Source organism: Solanum stenotomum, chromosome 7 (assembly GCF_019186545.1).
Source record: "Solanum stenotomum isolate F172 chromosome 7, ASM1918654v1, whole genome shotgun sequence".
In the NCBI taxonomy this organism is placed as follows: Eukaryota; Viridiplantae; Streptophyta; class Magnoliopsida; order Solanales; family Solanaceae; genus Solanum; species Solanum stenotomum.
In genome coordinates, this window is record NC_064288.1 from 4,808,506 (window position 1) to 4,835,917 (window position 27,412).

General features: G+C 38.2%; 1 protein-coding gene across 2 annotated transcripts in view; it reads right to left on the bottom strand.

Moving 5' to 3' along the window:
* LOC125870278 (uncharacterized) overlaps positions 1–27,412 on the bottom strand; it is a 43,454-nt gene that overhangs the window by 14,099 nt on the left and 1,943 nt on the right. The window contains exons 2-10 of one of the 2 annotated variants that reach the window (XM_049550675.1): positions 22,416–22,659; positions 21,521–21,626; positions 21,287–21,428; positions 20,810–21,074; positions 20,163–20,530; positions 11,804–11,859; positions 3,201–3,345; positions 2,805–2,979; positions 2,033–2,255 (exon numbers count right to left, since the gene is read on the bottom strand). In XM_049550675.1, coding sequence (XP_049406632.1) covers positions 2,033–2,255; positions 2,805–2,979; positions 3,201–3,345; positions 11,804–11,859; positions 20,163–20,530; positions 20,810–21,074; positions 21,287–21,428; positions 21,521–21,626; positions 22,416–22,659 — 1,724 coding nt within the window. Of the gene's footprint in view, positions 1–2,032; positions 2,256–2,804; positions 2,980–3,200; positions 3,346–11,803; positions 11,860–20,162; positions 20,531–20,809; positions 21,075–21,286; positions 21,429–21,520; positions 21,627–22,415; positions 22,660–27,412 lie in introns of those variants that run through there. The other variant, XM_049550676.1, reaches the window with a different exon arrangement.

Sequence of the window (27,412 nt, forward strand, 5' to 3'; positions counted from 1 at the left end):
GTCGAAGAAAACTGTTTCTTTTCCTTGTTTAAATTCTTCCCGCCTACGACAATGGTTATGGGCATAAAATAGTCTACATCCCCAGCAGGTGTACCATATAAGCACCATGCAGCCATCTGAGGTAACATACAACATTGCATCACCGAAAAAGTGAGGTTCACAGTATGTACTCTACGCATTACATAGTAGATCTAGCCCTGCCAAGCGACTACTATTATTCAAATCCAACAAAACTAGACATTTCAGTTCTAACTGCTAAACCAACCGCCATGAAGTGAACCCAATTATCTCAGAAACTAGCCTGTTTGTCTTCTGAAAACAAACATGTTTCCAATTGGAGACATTTCTGGTTTACTAAACCATTCCAAAAATGGAGCGTCCCTTTTTTTTCCTTGAATTATTTTATTTATTTTTTTCTAAAATGGTTTTTGTTAATATACAAAGAGAATATGTTTATAGACTCATACTATTGGGAACGTTTATAAAATATAAAATAAGGAAACTATTCGTTTGTCAGTGCCTCTTCCTCATGGTTTTTTTTTTTTTTTTTTTTTTGTGCAGACGTTCTAAGATGCTGGAATATGGATGGTAATGTGAGCAAGAAGGAAGAAAGATGGAAGATTGTCCCGGCATGCATTTGGTGGTCAATTTGGATTGTGAGGAACAAGAGGTGCTTTGAGGGGACTCAGAACAACATTCATAGTCTTAAAATGAATTGTTTAGGCCTTTTTTATTTTTGGTGTGAGCAAAAACTATTAGCTCAAACAGAAGATATTTCTGATGTTTTAAACTTTTTAGGCCTACCTATACCCTTCCTCAAGCCTTCAATAGCCAGCCTCTTGCACCTACTCACTCGGGAATCCACACATCTTCTCTTCACATGTCTGAACTATTGCAACCTTACTTTCCACATCTAATCCTCCACGGGGGCCATCCAACCTTGGCCCGGAACTTCATTCCTATTCTTATCCTTCCTGGCGTGCCCACACTTCATATCAGCATTCTCATCTCAATTACTCTAATCTTCGGTCTAACTACCACTCATAGAACTTACCTTTTAGTAATGGCGGCACATTCTTATCATACAAAACACCAGAAGCGAGCCTCTGTTTCATCCACTCTACCCCAATACGATGCGTGACATCCTCCTCAATCTCCCAATTACCTTGGATAACTGACCCTAGGTACTTGGAACTAGCTTTCTTGGAGATGACCTGAGTTTCGAGCATCACTTCCACGTCCGCTTCATGGAATGCGTTACTGAACTTGCACTCTAGGTACTCAATCTTGGTCCTGCTCAACTTAAAACCTTTTGACTCCACGTTCTGCCTAGACCTCCAGCCTCACTTTAATGTCGCTTTGCATATCGTCAACAAGAACTATATCATCTGCAAATAACAAGCACCATGACACCTCCTCTTGAATGTGTCACATAAGAGCATCCATTGCCAAGACAAATAAAAATGGGCTAAGAGTAGATCCCTAGTGCAATCCCATCAAGACTGGAAAGTATTCCGAGTCGCCTCCCACAATCCTGACCCAGGTTTTAGCACCATCATACATATACTTAATCTATCCCGGGATGTGGAGCGGGAAAACAAGCAAACAGGTTAAATCACCCCAATATACATTGTACCATGCTCAGGTATACAGCTTGAAATTGCAAAGCAGAATGAGATTGCTGGAGCCTGACAACATCAACTAAGTTGAAGATTTTGGTCTTGACTTCATATAGACTAATTCTTCCACAAAGATTATCAATGCTTGAGTCATCCATAAAGCATTACTGCTTGAGAAAAGTGGGAAAGAGCTTGTGAAGGTCATTTACCTGGAGCGTCAAAGGTGGGAAGGGGAATATGACAAAAGAAAATTCAAATGCAAATTTTGTTGTACCTAATCGACATGAAGACCACTGGTTTTAAATTTTTGAATGCCATCAACCGTCATGAGGTAAGGATAAAAGATTAACCAGCATGATCAAACCGAATCTAAGAAATATTCTGAAGATCCAATTCCAGGATATAAAAAATACCATGATACGCTTCAAAATGAACATGCTGCCTTTGGAAGGGCCATCATCACAGACATCAGCAGATGATGGGTTCTTCCTTGTTTCATTATTAGCCCCTTCATTCATAGTATTGGCTGAAAAATTGCTACCTTTTGGAGACTTGATGACATGAGAACAATTCCAATAAAAAGCTAGCCAAACTTCACCATAAGATCCACGATCATATTTCTTCTTTAGAATGTACCTTGTTATATAAAATTGATTCAACATAAAAAGAAAGTATAGATCAAGTATATATCATAAGGAAAGCAAAAGATACAGATAATTTAGAATCTGCACAGAAGCTTTGGAACAAATAATAGGATGAAGACATGCACTGATCAAAAAGCCATACTGATCAAGCATAAAGACAAAGCAGATGAAAAATAAGCCATATATCAGAGAAGTGGAAACAGAAGTATAATAACATAGAACTCATGACCACAGTTTTAACAAGTGAGAGGGTAAACATTTCCAATCAATCCAAATAAACTTATCTGTTAAATCACGCATCATATGATTAGATGGTGATACATGAGCAGATTGCTGATCAAGAAAAACAATAGTAGAATCCATTCAGATAGAATATGCTAGTGAGTCCATGGACCACTGTGTCATAAGGAGAAAACGTCATAGTATATCAGTGTTAGCAGTGCAATTCATACAGAGACTAATATATGCTGCAGATCATTTTACAAGGATTATTACATAGTGGATGCAACATTTACGAACCAAACAATTCGTCGAAAAGTACCTAGAATCTGCTCTGGCATGATCATTTGTACTGCTATCATTGAAAGGAATAGATTCAAGCAACCCAAGGAACCTTGCAAAGCCTTCAGGATTAATGCACTGATCATTATTATCACTAAAGTTCATCCCAAAGTGCATGCACATGTGCTGATCATTATATAGATCCAAAGCTCGACCTACAATTAACAAGGCAAGTGGAAATTAGTTCTTATGTTTCATAGCAGCTTCGCTGATAATGGACTTCAAATGTGGTCTAGCCATTTCAGAGAAGTCAACAGCAAAATTGCAGCAGTGGAGCTTAGTAATGAACAAATATCAAGAGAATAAGCAGACAATTAGTACAGATAACAAAGAATGAACAATCACATCACCAAAGCACACAAGTTTCACTGTTTACCTTGACCAATGCTATCAGGTAAAGCATGGAGAAGCTCATGTTCATATTCATCGATGTCCTTCTGAACCCAGAAGGTATACTCATCATTAACATCAAGGTTCTCGGATAGATAGAAACATCCAAAGTTGCCGTGGTTTCCTTCAACCTGAGACAAGTGGAAGAATTCTTGTAACCATTAGCATTCATGTAGGTGAGAGCAGAAATGCTAGCAGATGACTCGGCATAACAGTCCATAAATTTCATCAACTTCTCAACAAATATTGATGCCCACAGTTAATGGAGATATCACATTTAAATACAGTGCTGATACAGTCAAATAGACTGAATGCAGATAGCAGGGACTGTAGAGGTAATCATTTCATTCACTTTGTAGGTAAAGAAACTAAAGACTATTACTTATCCCAAGTAATGAGCTCAAGAATGGTCGATGTTCAAATGAACAGACAAAGATATCAGTCTTCATTTTGAAAGAAGATCATAACCAAGATAGAGAGAAAAACACAACAGAAACTTCTCGTAATGACAATGATAAAGGAACTTTTTATGAGAGTTGTGTTTTTTTTTTGGATAACACAGAGCAATCAAGATCTTTGGAAATCTAGTTTTTTCAATAGAGGAATTGGTTTGGAACATATAGTTTCTCATCTTGTCGTGGGTTTCACGTTCTTTCCATCTAACTATAATATCCATGTATCATTGAAAAAAACTAGGTGATTCTCTTTTCATTTGCCTCAGCATTGATGGGCAAAGTTATCGGTACCTGTATTGGGGAGGTAGCAAGTGCCCAGTGGAATAGTCAAGGTGCACATAAATTGCCCAAACACCAACCTACATATTAAAAAAGATCCCTATCTCATTTCTGACACTATTTAATCCTCAGATTGTTTGTTTTGTATCTTTGGGGAGACATGCAGAGCACTCTCCACCAGACAACCTTCGATCTGTAGGAGAAGTCAACAAGGATAGATTTTGTGAGTTCACTTGTTTAGAAGGTTGTTACATATTGTATTGTATCATATTGTTACTTTAAATACAAAGTTTATTTTGATGTTACTTTTATTTTATTGTATCATATTGTTAGTAAGTTATTACGTAACAATGAAACGTGACATTTCATGTAACGAGTTGCGTCGTTACCTTCTTTTTCTTTCACATCTTGCCTTTAATTTTCATCTAATAATTTTTTTTTACCCTACCTTTTTAAAAATAAAAATAACTCTACCTGTGCCGTATTTTTTCTCTGTCTATTGTACTTTATTCTTCAGATTACTGGTATGTGGCACTATAAAACGACCAAAAAACAATACGGTTTATCCAAACAATGTATTAATCAAAATAGTATAGTACAATACTGTTAATTATGGTATTATTGGATAGTGTAGACATGAGAATATTTAAATATGGTATGATTAGATAGTGTAGATATGAAAATATTCCCTAATCCCTTTCATTAGGCAGGCAGTTACGAGATTGAGTATTATTTTATTAGTTTCTTTGCTTATTTACATTATTTGTAACAACTATTTAATCCCATCAACTTGAGGGAATAATCAATCAATTCAATTTCCAATATCTCTTCTTCTTCTAATTTCTCATGGTTTCAGAGCTACTGTTTTTAGCAACATAAATTGAAAAAAAAAAAAAGAGGAGGGATCAATCAATTGGTTGCTAAATCAACCATATTAGAGAACTGCCGAGTTTTATCTCTCTCTTTCTATAGTACTTTTTGTGACAAAAAAAATGGCTCATAATGGAGATAGTATTCTACCTACACTTGATGTCATATATGAATCATTTCAATCTACCACTTTAACCGGAGCAAACTATAATAACTACCTTCAGTACCAAACATCAAGGCAACAATAATCAACTGCTTGCAAAATACAACCTGGTAACTCATTTGCTTATGTCATAGTCTCCATCTCAAGAACAATGGATTCCTAATTTTGGTGCTTCTGACCATATTTCTGGTAACAAAAACACTCTCTCTCTACTCCTACTATCCCTTCTACATCTCTACTGTTACTTTGGCTAATAGATCAAAGACTATTGTAAAAGGGATAGGTATAGCACATCCTTTGCCTTCCATACCTTTAAAATCAATCCTTGTTGCACCTGACTGTCCATATAATCTTATTTCATTAGCAAAAAACCTGAAATGCGTTGTAACCTTCCTTGATGGTTCTATTCTTGTGCATGATTGAAGTACGGGATAGGTGATTGAGAAAGACATGAGTCACAAGGATTGTACCTGCTCTCTATCCCAACACCACATGTTGTTTTCATTTCCGTTGTTTCTTCTGAATTGTTCCAAAGTCAATTGGGTCATTCAAGTCTCTTGAAATTGCAAAAGATGGTCCCCAGTTTATCTAGTTTATCTTTGTTAGAATGTGAGTCGTGCCAGCTTGGGCAGCACACTCGTGCCTATTTCCCAAAGTGCGTCAATAATAGGGCCACCTCTGTGTTTGAAATCGTTCATTCGGATATATGATGTCCAAGTCGTGTTGGTTCTTCCTTAGGCTTTCATTATTTTGTTACTTTTATTGATGACTATTCTCGGTGCACGTGGTTATTTTTACTGAAAAATATATCAGAGCTATCCTCTATCTTTCATAAATTTTATGCTGAAATTCACAATCAATTTGATATTTTCATTAAGAAGTTAATCAGTGATAATGCCCGAAAATACTTCTCTACTTTTTTTTTGTCATCCCAAGGCGTATTGCACTCGTCTTCTTGTGTGCATACTCCTCAAACAAAATGGAGTATTTGCGCGAAAGAACAAATATTTGATTGAAACAGCTCGAATATTGCTCATTCACAATCATGTCCCTTCATATTTTTGGGGTGATGCCGTTATTACTATTTGTTATTTAATCAATCGCATGTCTTCATCAGTTTTGCACTACCACAGTCCTCACTCAATCCTCTATCCAGACCAAAATTTGCTTCCCTTTCCTCCACGTGTGTTTGGTTGCACTTGTTTTGTTCATAACCTTACCCTCGAAAAAGATAAACTTCAGCACAAGGCTTTTAAATCTATCTTTCTCGGGTATTCTCGTCTACAAAAAGGTTACAAATGCTTTGATCCCTCTACCAATAAGTATTTGATCTCTACAAATGCTACTCTTTCTGAGACTTATTTGTATCTTTCTCCTAATATGGGAAATCGAAATGTCATATCCATCCTTCCGGTTCCAACTATTCCAATCCCTGCTCCACCTCCAACTCTTAAGGTCTATTCCCGACAACCTCAACCTCCTTCTAAGCTTGCTAATACCAGTTAGTACTTCTAACCTTGATACAGGTACACAACACCATCATGCTCCACCAATGTCTTCTGCCAGCACTTATCAGATGATCTTCTCATTGCTCTTCGCAAAGGTACCATAACTATTTCCAATCAAACTACCATTTATGCTTATTTAAGTTATCATCGTTTGTCACCTTCATATCATGCCTTCATTACAAGCTTATCAACAATCAAAGTTCCAAAGTGGTTCATCCAAATTGGCGTCAGGCTATGATTGCGGAGATGACTGTTTAGCATGATAATGGTACTTGGGAGCTTGTTCCTTTACCTCAAGGAAAAATCACAGTTGACTGTCGTTGGGCATTCACAGTTAAGGTAGGTTCGGATGGAGCTATTGATCGTCTCAAAGCGAGATTGGCAGCTAAGGGATACACTCAGATTTATGGCATCGATAATGGAGAATAATTTCTCACCAGTTGCTAAGATGGCTTCTATCCGTCTTCTCATCTCTATGGAAGCAATGTATCATTGACCCCTTTTTCAGCTGGACATCAAAAATGCATTCCTACCTGGAGAACTTGTTGTAAAGATATATATGGAGCAACCACCAAGGTTTGTTGCTTAGGGGGAGTCTAGACTAGCTTGTAAACTTCATGGATTCTCTATGGTCTCAAGCAGTCTCCTAGAGCATGGTTTGGTCGTTTTCAAGTTGTTGTCCAACAGTTTGGAATGATCCAAACAGAAGTTGATCACTCCATATTCTATAGGCATTCATCTCATGGCAAACATATCTTTTTAATTATTTATGTTGATGATATTGTTGTCACAAGAGATGATCATGAAGGTATTATGCAACTCAAACAACACCTCTAAGGATTTGGGAAAGCTGAAATACTTTTTAGGCATTGAAGTGGAATAGTATGGTCATGGCAATGCCATTACACAAAGAAAATATGTCTTATACATTTTGGAAGACGTTGGTATGTTAGATTGCAAACATGTGGACAATCCCATAAATCCAAATACTAAGCTTATTCCAGGACAAGGGGAGCCTCTAAGAAATCCTAGCATATGTCAGAGATTTGTTGGCGAACTCAACTATCTTACTATCATGTGACCAGACATCTCATTTATTGTTATTGTAGATAGCCAGTTTTTGCAATCACCTTGTGATAGTCACCGGAATGGAGTGATTCGCATCCTGCGATAAATCAAAATATCTCCAAGATGAAGTTTATAGTATAACGATAAGGGACACACCACGTTGTTGGATATTCTGATGCAAATTGGGCAGGATCTTCTTCTAATAGGCGGTCCACTTCAAGTTATCGTGTTCTAATTGAAGGCAATATAAAATCATGGAAAAGTAAAAGAGCAAGTTGTCACAGTTGGATCGAGCGAAGAGGCAGAGTATCGAGCTATGGCACTAGTTACGTGTGAGCTTATATGGTTGGGACAACTTCTCCAAGAATTGAAGTTGGGAGGAGTTGAACTGATGACATTGATTTGTGATAACCAAGCTACACTACATATCACTTCCAATGCCGCGTTTCATGAAAGAATGAAACACATTGAGATATATTGTCACTTCATTCAGGAGAAGACTGAGTTTGGATACATCGCATGAGTTTTGTCTACTCAAAAAGATCAACTGGCGAATATTTTCACAAATCACTTCGAGGATAAAAAATTGACTATGTTTGTGGCAAACTTGGAGCACATGACTTATACGCTCCAGCTTGAGGATGAGAGTTATTATGGTATAATTGGATAGTGTAGATACGATAATATTTAAATATGTTACGCAAATCAGATATGAAAAAGTAATCACCAAAAAATATATGGTGCTACATAAATCAGATATGAGAAAGTAGTCATCGAAAAGATGCACGATGCTACGAATATGAGAAAATAGTCACCAAAAAGATGACACGGTGCTAAAGATATGAGAAAGTAGTCACCAAAAAGATGATATGGTGCTATGCAAATAGAATATAAGAAAGTAGTCACCGAAATGATGGCATGGTGCTACACAAATTAGATATAAGAGACTAGTCACCAAAAGCATGACACAGGGCTACACAAATTAGATATGAGAAATTAGACATCAAAAAAATGGCACTGTGCCACACAAACATTGGCGGATTTGGGGTTGAAACAAAACAGTCACAGAAAGTCGCCGAAAATTGACGCACGATGACATATCTAGCTAAGTTTTCTTCCCCTGAATATGGGGTTCATGCATATATCATTGTCCCTACTTTTGTTAACATAACCATTGATCGTACGGGAGGCATATATAGGTCATAGCCGCCCGCCGACAACGCAAGCTCTTTGATTCTTTACCAAGATCGTAGAAACTATGATACCATGTGAGAAATATAGGAGAAAAAATATTATTGAATTGTGTATCTATATTTTTACATTGAAATCCTAGACACTACATTACTCCTTTTCTAACTAGGACACAACATTACAATATTTTTCCAAGTAAGATTCTATATATTATTCTTATTCCTATGCCTACCCTAAGTGGGATTGTTTATTCTATTCTTGTTCCTATACCTATTCTAATTTCTAACAGTTCGTAAGGGCCCGTTGTTCCTAAATTCTTTCCCAATTTGCTATCTGATTAAGAATGTCCTCCTTCCCATGCTTTCGGCTCCCCCTATGGTCCTTGCTCCACTCCAATTTTTCTTTTCACATTTTCAACTTCTCAGCTACTACATATCCTGCTCAAGCATTCACCGAGAAAGACTTCCACGATTCACTTGCCTTATCTTTAAAGCCTTCCACTTCCAGCCACTATGTCTCAAATTTAAAGTAAGACTTGTTCCAATCTCAATCTCCCCATGTCATTTCAATAGGGTTATGATGTGAAGTTATTTTAGGTAAAATATTTTGTTTGATGTGACCAAAACTTTCCCCCATTGTGCACAGTGGAGAAATCTGTCAATCCTTGATGCACTTCTATGGTCCTCCCCTCTTCTCCAAGTGTATGATCCTCCAAATAAAGGAGGATCAACCAATTCTAGTTCCTCAATACAAGAAGAAAATTATGTCATAGCACGACTAAGCCTATAGCAATTTGTTCTCTCTGATGGGTACCTGGAAGTCACTAGAGACTACCCATGGCCCATTGAATCTGTTTCTAGTAACTTCCAATTCTTCTCATAGCACTCTTCTGGTCTCTCCGTTACAATCTGCATACACTGCACTGAATGCCTACTATGTCTTCATTGACTCCCCCTCTCCACCGATTTTCCCTTTCCAGACTCTTTTGTCCCAAAGAATTAGAATTCCCCCACTACTCCCAAGTCCCAAGTGCCCCCTTATGAATTTCCCCCAGCAATCTATTGCTCCATATGCTCTGCAATATGCCCAAGGTCCATTTTATTATGGTGTGAGCGCCAAGGATCTGAATCCCTACTCCTAAAAATAGTTTCCTCTCTCTTGTCTTAAAGTTCTTTTACTTTTTCTATTCTAATTAATAACAAAGTTATTCACTTCTCCAACAAAAAAAAAGTTGAACTTTTTCTTTTTCTTATTCCCACACAAAAGTAAAATAATTTTTCTTCTCCTTTTTCCCACAAAAGAATGGTGGTTCAGACCAATGGAGTTGGAACCCTGCCTTCATACCCTGACTGGGGAGGATAATGAGGAATATCTCAGTACCAAATTGTAAAGCCACAGTTATCATCCTCGTCTACAGGCAACTTCCAACTAGTAGGGTTCCAAATTGTAAAGCAACAGTTATAAGCCTTTTGTGTTTAAACTCATAATCAATTTGGTGTTCCAATTAGGAAATTTAATCAAGAGAGTAATTTTCTGCACCTATCGCTTCTTTTGTCTTCACAAGTTATTCTGCATATGTCATCAAGTGAAACAAAATGGAGTTGTTGAATGTAAATATCGGCAATTCACCCAGACAGCTAGTACATTGCTAATTCGTACTCATATTCAGCTTTGTTTTTGGATTGATCTTACTCTGACCAATTGTTACCTAATCAATCACATGCCTTCCGCTGTTTCGCAGAACAAGAGTCCCTATTATATACTTCGTTCAAAACAACCTCAGTTTCCTCTTTCTCCAGGAGTGTTTGAGTGTACCAGCTTCATCCATGATCTCACCTCCAAAAATGGCATGCTGTAGGTGAAGTCTGTCAAGTGTATCTTCTTGAGGTACTCCCGTCTCGAAAAATGTTACAAATGATATGATCCTATTCACATAAGTACTTTGTCTCAGCTGATGTAACCTTTTTCTAGACATCCCCTTGCTTCTCACCAATTCACAATATCAAAACACCATATCCACGACTTTTCCCATTTCAACTCCAAAATTTCTTACTCTAGCTCTTCTCCTACTCTAGACGACCTCGATCAGACCCTCCACCAGCTAATCCAACTGATATTTCTGTCTACGAATGTCAAATGGGTGAGTCATGTCATATTAGGACAGGTCAAAACATATTATGTCAATAAATGGGTCATAACCCAACCCACCCAAAGCCAGTTTGGATCAAAATGAGTTGGGTTAAGATGGGTTGAATTGTGGATCATAATGCTAATCGGCCAATAATTACTCAAATTGAAGCAACACTATGCAACATCTATCTAGGTAATATTAGTAGCAAAATCTTTTTTTTTTTTTTTTATGACAAGGGAAACCCACAGCCGCTACCCTTTGGGTGCGCACAGGGTAAAACCCCCACTCCTATGCAATAGCTCGCAAACCACATAGGAGAGGTAACCCGCACTAGGCAAGCCTGGTGCGACGAGCTTGACCCAGAAGGTAAACCCCTGCTTTCGCTGGCAAGGGGTTTCGAACTTGAGACCTCCAACATGGAAGTCCCAAGCTCAAACCACTGGGCCACCCCGAAGGGTTTAATAGCAAAATCTTCTTTCTTCAATGCATTAACAGGGATGATAGCATTAGCAGGACATATCATGCAGCACTGTAGATGAGTGCATGTGTACGTATGAGCTATCTAACAATTTTTTTTTTGATCCATGGATTTGTTTAATTCACTATAGTTAACTTGAAATGAAAGAATGTCCCTATGTTTGCAGAAGATCCCTCCAATCCATTCCTTCCCCTGGTCTTTCACCCCATTGATGAAGATACTGCACTATACCTCTCAGGCACACCATTAAGTTGGACTATTGATAGCTGAACTAGCAGACTGTCGCGAAATGCCCAGCCACCCACCCGACAAGCAATTTGTAATACTACATCATATAGGAGAAGTAAATGCATCAAATTACAAAAAGTATCCTCAGCTCCCAGCCCCAAAATCAAGAGGACCCAGTAGCAAATAGGAAACATCAACCCAGCTGCTAGCAGTCTTACCAATAATCTGCCAAAATTGGAATCAAGTTGATGATCATCCTCCTCCTCGCTAAACACTGCAATAGTCCTAAATAAGATGAGCTAAGTCCAAGACAATCACACTACGAAATAAAGATATGAAGGATCATAGTCTTGAGTAAAAGGCTACCTTGAAGCCAAGTCCAAGACAATCACACTATGAAATAAAGCTATGAAGGATCATAATCTTGAGTAAAAGGCTACCTTGAAATAAATGCATAAAAAATAGAGATTTACAATAATATTATATTATTATTATTATTTTATTTTATTAGAGATCTACAATATTATTGTCTTTTAAGAATTGTGCACCAAGGAAATTTACGATCAAGTCAAGAATACAATAATGGATGATTCACCAAATACAAAATGAAACTAACTCAATTCAGTTAACTAAATTTTGCAGCTCAACCTACAAATTTAGAGGAAGAAAACCAAAAAACAATGTTTTGAGAAGTAATTTCATCTTTACTCCAAAAGATGAAGTTAACACTCAAAGCTAAATCAATGGTGGGGGTTTCTCTATTAAAAAAAGGGAAATAAAACGAGTATGATCCTTGAGAAACTGACATAATGAATATGCAGGAACAAGAAGCTCAAAAATCAGGAAATTATCAACTGCATGATTAAATTTTGAAAATATAGTCCAATGCATGTGTCCCCCTTTTAAAACATAGTGCCACATTAGGACTCTCTTTTACATGTTATCCATTGTTTCACACACTCTTAGGTTTCATTTGTTTCACTTATGGAGTTCTGAATTTGAATCATCCAAATCTCAGTTCATTAAGTGAATTTTTAGTCTAATCTATTCAGATTTTGTACATAGATTTAAAATCATTGAAGCATTCAATAAATGATTTTTGTGAATGGGAATTTTTATTACTAATCTATCTATTACCACCACCGTTAACCTTCATTGTACAATCACTGTTGTTAGATAATTAGTGTGCATAATAATATATTAATTTAGTTGTCATGCATCCTTCCCAGTGACTGTTCAGATCTTATTTGCAGCATTCCTCTTTTGGTAAGTGTTGTGTGAAAACCAACACTATCATTGGGTTACCCAGCCGGCAACAAAAGCTCAGCCAGCCCCACCGGAATACTAATTCTCACACACTTTCATGCACCAAACAGAGGGACAATCTTCTGGAGGGCATTTTTTTTTGGTTGTAGTGCGATGTTGGAGCAGCTCCTCAGGAAATATGAACACTTTATGGTAGGGACAAGCCATTTTTCGGCTTTGAATCTGGTCAGGAAGAACAAGTTGTTCCGATTCTGGGGAAAAGATTCATCTTCCAATTTTCTCATATCATGGCCCGGCGCGTGAGTCACTTTCCGGCAACTTTCAGACTTCGTTCTTTAGTCCGTGGGGACCGTCTTGTGGTTCCGTACCCATCCATACCATTTTTTACAATTCCAACCACTTATACTTTCCCTGATGAGTTTTTCGGTGAGTTCCAACAGTGTTGCGACCAGAATTTTCCTGCTATGTTCACTGTGAGAATCTGACCTGACCCATCTCGATTCTAACCACCTCCAATGCCACCAGCAGCTTTTCCATCAGTTTTCACCAATTCCAACATCTCATTTTTCTGGAAATCCTGTACTGAGGCTCGCCTGAAGCTATTGCTTACAATCTTCTGTTAAGTTGAGGTGCAAAGGTCAAGGTAATCACAAAGGCTTGTGAAGTTGATGAAAAGGCCCATGTACAGTTGAAGAAGGTTGACACTCAACTATGTAGTCTCTTGTGGAGATCTATCAATTCCAAATAGTTCACCTTTTTCATCCATTCCAGACATATTATTCAATTTGGAAAAAGGTTCACACTTTATACAGTCATAACAAATCTAGTTTTATGATGTGATATCTTGAATGACAAACTTAAAAAATTAGGAATTGGATACTCTACTTACTTGGGACAAGCACAGGCAGTCGTGAAGAAAAACGATAAGCTGATGCCAGTTACTGCAAGTGTTGAAAAACAACAAAAACAACGACAAAAGATGTTTCTAGTTCTCTTACACTTGTTGGACTTTCTAATAACCTTGATTCAGTACATGACCAGATTTTGGCCTATCCAACTGTTCTATAGTTGATGAAGTACTGCATTAGCGTTTGGTCAGGTCCCATTAAGCCAAAGGTTTCCTGACCTCTACAACCTATGTCAAATGCAACAAGCAACTGTAGCCGAATTATGGAATGATCAGGGATGGAATTTCCACTTCAGGAGGAATTTAAATGATTGGGAGATGTGCAGAATAACTGAGTTTTTGGTTACCCTAGCACAATTTAGTAACCTATCTGAGGAAGAGGACTCACTGGTGTGGAATGTGGGGAGCAAAGGGTGTTTCACAGTAAATTCAGCATATGAAGATCTCAACACAGTTGGCANTTGGAAAAGAATTCCAATGTAGTGTCTATAAATAGGGTCTCAATGTAACTATTTAGATACACAATTCAATAATATTTTTCGTATATATTTCTCACATGGTATCAGAGCATTGGTGAGAACAAACAAGTCACCGTATGTCTATGTCAATTTTCGGTGACTGTTAGGTCTGATTTTGTTATTCTTTTTTCTTTCTGTGGATGTTGTGCGAAAACCAACACCACCACGAGGCTCGAAAAGCCCCCGCGACCAAACTCCAGCCAAAACCACCGGAAAACATCACCCCACGTGCTCTCACGCGCTGATCAGAGGTGGTAGTTTCCGGCGAGATCTGTCTCACGCGCCGGCGCGTGAGGGCTTTTCTGATCATATTTTTTGAGAATTTTTTTGACAGTTAGGGTCGTCCAGCCATTTCGACCAGGCCCATACTGTTTTTGACCAGATCCGATCGCCGGAATTAGGGTTCCAGCTATTTCCAGGCAATTTCTGGCGACTTTTCTTCGAGATTTGAATTTTCCGACAATCAGATCTCAATAATCAAGTTTTTTTTCATTGTTTCCAAGACAAATTTAGCATAATGTCTTTTGGGTGTGATGTTTTTAGTTCTAAAAATATGGGGATTGGAAGTTCTAGCCCTATAATCACTTTAGAACTTTTATTGGGAAGTTCAAACTATTTATCTTGGGCTTCCTTGGTTGAGCTGTGGTGCAAGGGTCAAGGTGTCCAAGATCACTTAACGAATAAGGCTTATGTGGTAGATGTAAAGGCAAAGACTAGTGAGGAAGATGCAAAAGCCAAAGCACAATGGGAGAAAGTAGATGCTCAATTATGTAGTCTCCTATGGCGTTCTATAGATTCCAAGTTGATGCCCTTGTTTCGCCCATTCCAGACGTGTTATACAGTTTGGGAAAAGGCTCGTGCTTCATACACTAATGACATATCTCGATTCTATGATGTAATATCTCGATTGACCAACTTAAAGAAACAAGAATCCGATATGTCTACTTACTTGGGACAGGTACAGGCAGTCATGGAGGAATTTGACACATTGATGCCAATTACTACGAATGTGGAAAAACAACAACACAGACAAACATTGTTTCTAGTTCTTACTCTTGCTGGACTTCCTCCTGATCATGATTCTGTACGTGATCAGATTTTAGCTAGCCCTACAGTTCCTACAATCGATGAATTATTCTCTCGTCTCCTTCGTCTTGCGGCACCTCCCAGTCACAAGGTAGTTTCATCACCCACTGTTGACTCATCTATTCTCGCATCTCAAACCTTTGAAAAGCGTACATATCAATCTATGGAGAATCGGCGAGGGAGAGGGCGTTTTGGGGAACCTCGATCCAAGTGTAGTCATTGTCATAAGCCTGGACACACTCGTGATATATGTTATATTTTGCATGGTCCACCACCCAGTTATGATCCTATTGTTCTAAAGGAATATAATGAGTTCCTTCGAAATCGCGCAAGTAAACAGACATCTCCACCAGTAGCATATGGTGCTCAACCTAATCAACCATCCAATAATGCTCATATTGCTCAGACAGAATATGATGAGTTCCTTCAGTATCATGCAAATAAGCAAACGCCTCCACAAGTAGTTTCGGTTGCACAACCTGATGTCTCTGTTGAGGGCAGTTCTTTTGCTTGTGTGTCGCAATCTAGTACTCTTGGAACATGGTCATGGACTCTGGGGCTTCTGATCATATCTCTGGTAATAAATCACTTTTATCTGATATTGTTTATTCACAATCTCTTCCAGCTATTACTTTAGCCAATGGGATCCAAACAAAACCAAAAGGGGTTGGAAAAGCCAAACCCCTATCTTCTGTCACCCTAGACTCTGTTCTTTATGTCCCTGGTTCTCCTTTTAATCTAGCATCTGTTAGTCGTTTGACGAAAGCCCTACATTGTAGCATAACTTTTTTCGATGATTTTTTTCTCATGCAGGACAGCAGTACGGGACAGATGATTGGAACAGGACATGAATCACAAGGCCTTTACTATCTTACCTCTTCAAATTCCTTAGCAGCATGCTCCGTTACAGATTCCCCAGATCTAATTCACAAACGTTTGGGACATCCGAGTCTATCCAAACTGCAAAAGATGGTGCCTAGTTTGTCTAGTTCATCCACATTAGATTGTGAGTCGTGTCAACTTGGGAAACACACTCGTGCTACGTTTTCTCGTAGTACTGAGGGTCGTTCAGAGTCTATTTTTCATTAGTTCATTCTGATATTTGGGGTCCTAGTAGAGTCAGTTCCACCTTAGGATTTCGTTATTGTGTTAGTTTCATTGATGATTATTCAAAATGTACTTAGGTTTTCTTAATGAAAGATCGTTCTGAGTTATTTTCTAATTTCAAAAGTTTCTTTGCTGAAATACAAAATCAGTTTGGTGTTTCTATTCGTACTTTTCGTAGTGATAATGCCTTAGAATACTTATCCTCCCAATTTCAGGAGTTTATGACTCACCAAGGCATTATTCACCAGACTACTTGTCCATACACCCCTCAACAAAACGGTGCAGATGAAAGAAAAAATCAGCATCTTATTGAGTCCGCTTGTACTCTTCTCCGTGAATCCAATGTTCCACTACGTTTTTGGGGAGATGCAGTTCTTACGTCTTGTTATTTGATAAATAGAATGCCCTCTTCTTCTATGCAGAATCAGGTTCCACATTCCATATTGTTTCCTCATTCACATCTCTATCCTATCCCTCCTCGTGTCTTTGGGAGCACATGCTTTGTTCATAACTTAGCCCCAGGAAAAGATAAATTAGCTCCTCATGCCCTCAAATGTGCCTTTCTTGGTTACTCTCGAGTCCAAAAAGGGTATCATTGTTATTCACATGATCTTCATCGATACCTTATGTCCGCTGATGTTACATTTTTTGAGTCTCAGCCTTACTATACATCTTCTGATCATCCTGATGTCTCTATGGTCTTACCCATACCTCAGGTTTTACTTGTGCCAACTTTTGAGGAATCTACGATTACTTCTACATCCCCAGTTGTAGTGCCACCACTACTAACTTATCATCGCCGTCCACGTCCAACCCTAGTCCCAGATGATTCATGTCATGCGCCGGACCCTGCTCCTACTGCGGACTTGCCTCTTCCTAGCCAACCGCTTGCACTTCAAAAAGGTATACGATCCACTCGAAATACTAACCCACATTATACCTTCTTAAGTTATCATCGTCTATCATCACCCCATTATGCATTTGTGTCGTCTTTGTCCTCTATTTCCATTCCTAAGACTACAGGTGAAGCACTTTCTCATTCTGGATGGAGGCAGGCTATGGTTGATGAGATGTCTGCTTTACATAAGAGTGGTACTTGGGAGCTTGTCTCCCTTCCTGCAGGTAAATCTACTGTTGGTTGTCGTTGGGTTTATGTAGTCAAAATTGGTCCAGACGGTCAGGTTGATCGACTTAAGGCTCACCTTGTTGCCAAAGGGTATACTCAGATATTTGGGCTAGATTATAGTGACACTTTCGCTCTTGTGGCTAAAATTGCATTTGTTCCTCTTTTTCTATCTATGGCTGTCGTTCGTCATTGGCCTCTTCATCAGTTGGACATTAAGAATGCTTTTCTGCATGGTGATCTTGAGGAAGAAGTCTATATGGAGCAACCACCTGGTTTTGTTGCTCAGGGGGAGTCTAGTTGCCTTGTATGTCGATTGCGCAGGTCACTCTATGGTCTAAAACAGTCTCCTCGAGATTGGTTCGGGAAGTTCAACACAGTAATTCAGGAGTTTGGCATGACTCGTAGTGGAGCTGATCACTCTGTGTTTTATCGGCATTTTGCACCAAGTCAATGTATCTATTTGGTTGTTTACGTTGATGATATTGTTATCACCGGTAATGATCAAGATGGTATCACCGATTTGAAGCAACATCTCTTTAAGCACTTCCAAACTAAAGACCTAGGCAGATTGAAGTATTTTCTAGGTATTGAGGTTACTCAGTCTAGATCAGGTATTGTTATTTCTCAACGCAAGTATGCCTTAGACATTCTTGAGGAGACAAGAATGATGGGATGTAGACCTGTTGACACTCCTATGGATCCGAATGTTAAACTCCTTCCAGGACAGGGGGAGCCACTTAGTAATCCTGAAAGGTGCAGACGGCTTGTTGGAAAGTTGAATTATCTCACAGTGACTAGACCTGACATCTCTTTTCCTGTGAGTGTTGTAAGTCAGTTTATGACTTCCCCTTGTGATAGTCATTGGGAAGCAGTTGTTCGTATTCTGCAATACATAAAGTCAACTCCCGGTAAAGGACTACTATTTGAGGATCAAGGCCATGAGCATATCATTGGATATACAGACGCTGATTGGGCAGGATCACCCTCTGACAGACGTTCGACATCCGGATATTGTGTTTTAGTAGGAGGTAATTTGGTGTCGTGGAAGAGTAAGAAACAGAATGTGGTTGCTCGATCTAGTGCAGAATCAGAATATCGAGCAATGGCGACAGCAACTTGTGAGCTAGTTTGGATCAAACAGTTGCTGGGAGAACTAAAATTTGGCAAAGTTGATCAGATGGAACTTGTGTGTGATAATCAAGCGGCTCTTCATATCGCATCAAATCCAGTGTTTCATGAAAGGACTAAGCACATTGAGATTGACTGTCACTTTGTCAGAGAAAAGATACTCTCGGGAGATATTGTTACNAAGTTATTTCCTTGTTATTAGGTGGGTGGTTAATCCACCAATGTTGTATTTAAGTTATTTTAATTCAATGGAAAGGGAGCAGAAAATTAATCAAGTTTTTGAGTACTTCACACTACATTGCCCCATAACCAGATCCATATCAAGGGACCATAACAATGTTCCTCACCACTGTATCTCCATAGCCATTTCATCATTAGACAATTATTCTGTATACTTAAGTTCCTGATTACCAAACCACCCCTCTTCTTGTTCAATAATATGTTTCCCACTTCACCAACTTGTAGCCACTTCCTTCTTTACATGCTTCCCCTAGAAAAGTCCTCCTTAGTTTGTCCAGTTTTTTGACAATCTTGGAGGATAATAGAAAAAAGTGAATCACATATGTGGGAAGAGAGTCTAGCAATGATTTAATCAAAGTGAGTGTACACCAAAAAGAAAAATATTGGGTTTTCCATCTAGCTAACTTTTTCTCTATTTTCTCCATTACACCATCCCGTATCTCTACTACTTGGTGCTTATTTTCCAATGGCATTCCAAGACAAGTCATTGGCAGATTCTCCACTTCGCATCCCAAAATATTTGCCAATTCTTAAATATGTGAGACTGCCTTATTGGGAATTAAACTGATTTTACCCTAATTAACTCATCTTTGGAGATATTGTTACACAACCACCACAACTAACATCTTCGCCACCAGTCACCACCTCGACCATCGACCACCACCATCGCTAACAAGTTGTTAACAACAACATCCACTGCACAGCCACCAATATCAACCATCTCTATTGTTTTTTTTTTAGAATGGTAACAGAACCATCTCTATTGCAAATCATCACCATCAGCCATCATTCCACAGTTGTCACCTTTGGCCACCACCACAACCGCCATCAGCTACCATAACACAATTACTACTGCCAATCCACTAACCACAATTATGAATTATCATCACCGACCCACTGTCGCCAACTACCACCATCATTAGCTTTTGGAGTGTGTTTCATCACATAAGCAGTTTTCACAATATAATGTAAATTAATATTTTTTCTAATTGTTTGGATATGAGATTTAATTCTTCATTTATTAAATTTTATATTGATTAATTTTTAAATAAAGATAAAATTAAACAAATTTAGATGTTGATACAAACCATTTTAATTATTCCATGTTCAAATCTCTTCCCGATTCCCGAATTACTTGTTTCCCTCTCATAGTCATTTGTGGTCTCACAAGTAAGAAGATGAAGAGCACTCAAATTTACCTGAATGTTGAGAAATATAATTACTATCTCCTGAAGATAAGCAATCGAATTTTTTCATTCCTGCAGGGGGTTTCTTCGCTACTGCTTGCATTGAATCATTCAATCTAACTGGAAGGATAACAGCTGCCATGTTATCCATACTACCCTTTTCAAAAGCAGCATTCACTATGCAGTCAGCTAAGGAGTATGAACATGAATAAGCGAGTTCAGATTGCACAGCGAAATCAGCGTGTAAATTCCATAATATGTCACAAATATCCTGTGAGCTAAGCTTTTCAAAAACGCCATCAGATGCTGCCACCAAATAGCAGTCGTTGGCTGTCAAAGGTTGCCAATCAGTGACTTCAGGAGCAGATATAACACCATAACTGATAAAAACATGAAGAAATTGATTAGTCATATGTCAAGTTAAAATAGGTCTCTTGAAATTTCCTAGTTTACTAGCACTGTACAGGAAAAATAAAGCGGATGAATCAATGCATGTCTTCTAGTTCAACAGTTAAATACACAGATCAATCAAAGCATGCATCCAACTTCACCAATTAGGATGCACAAAAATTTATGCACACAAGTCCAACACAAATCTGCAGATGAAGCAATGGTGGGAATATATTTACAAAGATCTTCCTCCAAAATGTGAAACTTACCTTTTAAAATAAACATCACCTATTGCTCTAGAAACAGCCAATTGACCATTAACCCTAGCTACGCCGCCCCACTTAGAAACATGTCCTCCTGCCGTCTCCACTCGAGACCTCTCATCATCCCTATCTGGATGGTGATCTCTAGTCAGTTCCTTAGCAATCAGAAAAGGCCACTGGTCAGGAGCTGCCAACTTGAAGCTTCGGAAGTTCTTCACAGGTTCGAAAATTCCAAAGCCTCTTGTTTGCCTATACAACCTCAATAAATTAGCTGCAAGCAAAAATGGATTAAGATAACTACCTCCGCTAACAGTCCACACACTGAAAGAGCCCACCACAATGGCCTTAATCCAAGTTTAGAGGCATTCCATTGCTCACTAAAATATGAGTTTTGTTATAATTAAGGACATTATATATAACATATGAGTATAGAGCATGGAGATTATTACTAGACATAGAGCCTGAAAGAAGGACTTTTCTAACCTTTAGACTCTTCTTGAGATTTAAATTCTTCAGAGCATAAAAATGCCTTTGAATCTCCAATATTGGCAACTAAAATTTGATTTTCTGCCGTAAGAATAACTGTGGCGGTAGAGCCAGAACCAAAATTGTGTCTAAAAGCATCCTTCAAAATCAGACAAGTTTAAATTAAGACAAATAATAATAAAGATTTAACTCTGATCAGCCTAACAAAAAAGATACAACTTAAGAGATTACCCTTGAAAATGCAGAGTCAATATCATCAATTGCCCTTAGCAATGCTTCCCTCAATATTTCCAAGTGAAAAGATCGATCAATGATTGATGAAACAGTCAGCTTGAGCCTACAGAGAAAAAATTACAGCTTTCCTTGGATAAGTAGATCATGAAATTAGTTTGGACAATATGAGATGCCATTGGATAAGTAAATACAGATAATGAAACCCTATAATAGCAAATAAAATCAAAAAGTAGACTATAGCTTAAAATATCATTCAAGTTTAGACTTAAAATTACACATATAATAAAGTAAGATTATTCGACCTGCTTTGAGTTTTTTTTTTTCATGAGCCAAGGGTCTAACAGAAACAACCACTCTACCTCTCAAGGTAGGGGTAAGGTTTGTGTACACTCTACCCTCCCCAGAGGATTACACTAGGTATGTTGTTGTTGTATATAATAAGTAAGATTATTCCCCTTTGACACAGTAATATTGAGGATCTAAGGATCATCTACTCTCACTGCCATGTTCCTGTATGCGGAATTAAACTAGCAATGCTGCACCAGCCATTAAAAGACTCCATAACAGGAATCAGGAACTTTTGCTCGTCTTTGTCAAGCCTTGGATATAATCAACAAAGGTGCCCTACTTTTTTCTATGTTTTTGTTTACTTGTTTAGTGAGTTTTCTATAGAATAGTGGAAAAGAGGAGCAGTCCATAGCATTCTTTAAAGTATGTTTGTTGGTTTTCATGTGTTTACCATGAAAAAGGGACTGAACAACATATCACCTTACAAACAACTTTTCCACGTTTCAATGTCTCATAATTGATAAGAGTTATTTTAGTAAAAAGAAATATGTTTGCTTTCGAGAGGACGACGAAAAAGCAGAGAGTGTAGGTATGTAGAAGACACCTCCCAACGTTCAACTCTTCCAGTTCCCAGTTCAGGTCTTGAAGAGTACTCTGTCCTCTTTCATTTGGTAAGAGCCCAATCATTTTCCTTGAAAGAGCTGAAAATGTTGCATCAAGAAGAAAAAATGTATGCAATGTGAAATACTGTAGCAATAGCTTTGATGCCATTTCACTTGCTTCATCACCATTATGACCATCAAAAACTGCGACAACACCAACAGTAACCTCAGTAATACCATCACTACCTGCATAATATGAGAAAATTTTAGAGAAAATAGTGAACCATAGGGAGAAATAAGAACATAGTGTGAGAAATAAAGACTCAGGAAATTATTACTAAATTATGTATTCCACATTATTATACCGAACCCTATTTATAGACACTGCATTACAATCTTTCTCCACGTAGGACAGAATAAACAATCGTATTCCTATTCCTATTCCTATTCTAACACTCCCCCTCAAGCTAGTGCACGCAAGTCATATGTAACAAACTTATTCCAGAGTACCAATAGGAGACTTGGTGAAAATGTTTGCAAGCTAATCACTTGACTTAAAAATTTTGTAACAATACTACCGAGAATATCTTTTCTGTGACAAAATGACAATCACTGTGCTTAGTCCTCTCATAAAATACCAGATTTGATGCGATAGGAAGGACCGCTTGGTTATCACACTCACACGCAAGTTCCATCTAACTAATTTCCCCAAATTTTAGTTCTCTGAGCAACTGTTTATTCCAAACTAGTTCAAAATTTCCTGATGTCATAGCTCGAAATCCTACTTCAACACTAGATCGAGGAACCACACTATGTTTCTTACACTTCCAGGACACCAAATTACCTCCAACTAAAACACAATATCCGAATATAGAACACGTCTATCAAAAGGTGCCCAATCAACATTTGTATATCCAATGATCTGCTTATCGCCTTGATCCTCGAAGAGTAGTCTTTTACCTGGAGCTGACTTTATATATCGGAGAATCCAAACACTAGATCTTAATGACTATCACAAGGAAAATCCATAAACTGACTCACAACACTCATAGGAAAAGAAATGTCAAGTTTAGTCACAGTGAGATAATTTAACTTACCAACCAACCGTCTATATCTTCCGGGATCACTGAGTGGTTCCCTTGTCCTAGCAGGAGTTTAGCACTCCAATCCATAGTATCATCAATGGGTCTACATCCCATCATACATACCTTTACAAAAATGTCTAAGGCATACTTTCTTTGTGAAATAATATTACTTGATCTGGACTGAGCAACCTTAATTCGGAGAAAATACTTCAGCCTAGTGAGGCCTTTAGTCTAAGAATGTTGAAAGAGATGTTGATTTGTCGGTGATAACAATATCATCAACATAAACCACCTAATAAATACACACATTTGATGCGGAACGCAATAAAACACAAAATGATCAACTTCACAAAGACTCATGCCAAACTCCCAAATGTGAAGCAAACATCTGTTCAATCATAGCCTGCCTCCATCTTGGATGTGGAAGTGCTTCACATGTTTGCGGCATAGGGATGAAAATAGAGGACAAAGATGATATAAATGCATAATTGGGTGATGATAGACAATGATAACTTAAAAATGTATAATGGAGGTTGGTATTATGAGTGGATCTTAAACATTTCGGAAATGCAGTCGATTGACTAGGAGGAGACAAGTCTGCAGTAGGTGCAGGGTCCGACACATGACATGAATCATTTGGTCCTGATGTTGGATGAGGATGACGATAATAAGGTCAAAAATGGCATTGTGACTAGAAATGTAAAAGTAACCGTAGATTCCTCAAAAAGTCTGAATAGGTAAGACCTCGAAAATATAATGATGATAGGAAGAAGATGTAAATTAAGGTCGAGACTCAAAATATTTGACATTGGCTGACTTAAGGTACTGATGAATGTGCAAGTAACAACAATAACCATTTTGAACCCAAAAATAACCAAGAAAGAAACATTTGAGAGCACATGGGGCTAATTGATCTTTTCCCGAAGCTAAGCAATGAACAAGATATGTTCCTAAAGAAACGAGGAGAAAGAGAGCATAAAGGTGATTTAGGAAACAATATGGACTAAGGAATTTGATTTTGAATGAGAGATTAGGACATCTGATTAATTAAATAACAAGACGTGAGAACTCCATCGTCCCAAAATTGTAGCGGAACATAGAATTCAATGAGAAGAGTGTCATCGGTCTCAATGAGATGTCTATTCTTCCTTTCTACTACCCCTTTCTATTGAGGGGTATACGGATAAGATGTCTGATGAATAATTCCTTGGTGAGTCATAAACTACCAAAACTTGGAGGATAAGTATTCTAAGACATTATCATACACAAAGTGTGAATAAGAAACACCAAATTGGTTTTGCATTTCAACACAAAAACTCTTGAACATAGAAAATAAATTCGGAACGATCTTCCACTTTGAAAATCCAAGTACACCTTGAATAATCATCAATGAAACTAACAAAACAACAAAATCCTAAGTTTGAACCAACTCTACTAGGACCCAAATATCATAATGAAAAAACATCTCAGCACTATATGGAAAGGTAGTGTGGGTAGGTTTCCAAATTGACGCGACTCACAATCTAATGTAGATAGGCCGGACAAACTAGGCACCATCTTTTGCAACTTGAATAAGCTTAGATATCCAAATGTATGTGAATAGGTCAGGAGGATCTTTAACGAGGCATATTATGGAGGAATTAGGAGAAATACGATAGTAGAGGCCTTGTGATTCAAGCCCTGCGTCAATAGTTTGCCCTATACTGCAGTATTGCATAACATAGAATCATCATAAATATTATGGCGCAATTTCTAGTTTTGACAGATGCAAGATTAAAAGAAGAATTAGGGACATAAAGAATAGAGAGTTTTGAAATACAAATGATAAAAGATTACCTTGTCAACTCTTTTAGGTTGTGCTTGGATCCATTGGCTAAAGTAACAACATGAAAATACTAAGAACCCCTGATGACCAACATTGTCAGACTGAGCAATATTTTTTTTTGATAACTGAGAAATCCGTCTGTGACCCGCCACCCTTGGACCAATCACAGCCTTCTAAACTCGGTGGATAATGGGCCCGCCCCTCTACCCTTCTCCACTTAAATACCGGGCTTCGCTTAGCATGGTGTGGGGCTTGAACCTGCGACCTAAGTCACAAATCCTCCACCTTTTGGCACTCGAGCTTGGCCTTGGGGGCGTCAGACTGAGCAATATAAGCAAGGGGTTTGCTATGTGTGGCTTGGGACTTTCATGTTGGAGGTCTCAAGTTTGAAACCCCTTGCTAGCGAAAGCTAGGGGTTTGCCTACTGGGTCGAGCTCATCGCACCGGGCTTGCCTAGTGCGGGTTGCCTCTCCTATGTGGTATGCGAACTATTGCATAAGATTAGAGGTTTTACCCTGTGCGCACTGCGGGTTTCCCTTGTCATAAAAAAAAAGATACTATGAATAAAAAACATTTGACAAAAGTGATTTGTTACCAAAATATGATAAAAATACATAAGTCCATAACCCACTTCGAAGGGTACTAGACACAACAACAAAAGTATCAGGTTGTGTGAGGCTACTTGTGGAGATGTCTGCTTACTTGATATGATACTCAAGGAAGTCATTATATTCCTCTTCAGATAATAAGAACCCCTGATTACCAACATTGTCAGACTTCAGTGGTCGACCATGTAGTGAATAACATACGCCACGAGTGTGTCCAAGACTTTTACAATACCTACACTTAGGTCAAGATCTTCCAAAACGATCTCATCCTTATCGATTTTCCATAAACTAAGATATTCAATTTTTTATGGTTTGAGATGTAAGAAAAAATGAGTCAATGGTTGGTGATGAGACCACGGTGTGATTAGGAGTCACGACAAGGCTAAGTAAACAAGAGAATAGTTCATCAATTGTAGGAACCGTAGACTAGCCAAACTCTAATCACACACTGAATCAACATCACTAGGAAGTCCAACAAGTGTAAGAATTATAAACAATGTATGTCTATGCTCTTGTTTTTTTCCAGCATTTGTAGTGACCGGTATCAACCTCTTAAATTCCTCCATGATTGTTTGTACATGTCTCAAGTAAGTAATTAGACACTTGATTCTTGTTTCTTTAAATTGGTCATCCGTGATATCACATCATAATTATGAGATACGTCATTAGTGTATAAAAACACGAGTCTTTCCCTAAACTGAATAACATGTCTAGAATGGGCGAAACAAGGGCATCAACTTGGTATCAATAGATTGCCACAAGACTACATAATTGAATGTCAGTCTTCTCCTACTACATTTTGGCCTTCTAATCTACCTCACTAGCCTTTGCCTTTTCATCTACCAAACTAGCCCTTTTTTGTTAAGTGGTCTATAACACCTTGACTCTTAAACGACAACTAAACCGAGGAAGCGCTAGCTAAATAGTTTGGACTTTCCATTAATAGTTCTGAAGTGATCATAGGGAACTTTCAATTCCCATGTTTTTTGAGCCAAAAAGACATGGTTGTCTTGAAGGAGGGTCTAAAGAAAGAAAGTGACTTTGAGGTTGATGTTGGTCAGGAAAAGTGTCAAAGAAAATCGTTAAGTAGTTCAGGAGCTGGAATCTTCTCAAAGATTGCAAAGAAACTTCAATCGAGTCCCTATAAGTATAATAAAAGTTCACAAAGATTGTTAGAAAACTGGCAAGGGCATTGGATTAGGGTTACGACAATCGAAATTAGCAGAAAATGCAAAGAATAGCTTTGGAAGGGTTGGGAGACTCCCAGGGAAAAGGATCTACTTCAATACGTCGGCTAAAGACTTTTGAGTTGCACGTGGAGACGCATAAAAAGGCTTCTATTGGAGCATTTTCTTGGGCTTGCTCACCAGAGTTCCCTAAACCTTGTGGTAGCGTTGATTTTTGCGCAACACTTACCTAAAGAGAGGTGACACAAAACAGACACTAAATAGTCACCGAAAAAGAAGGCACAGCGAATATCT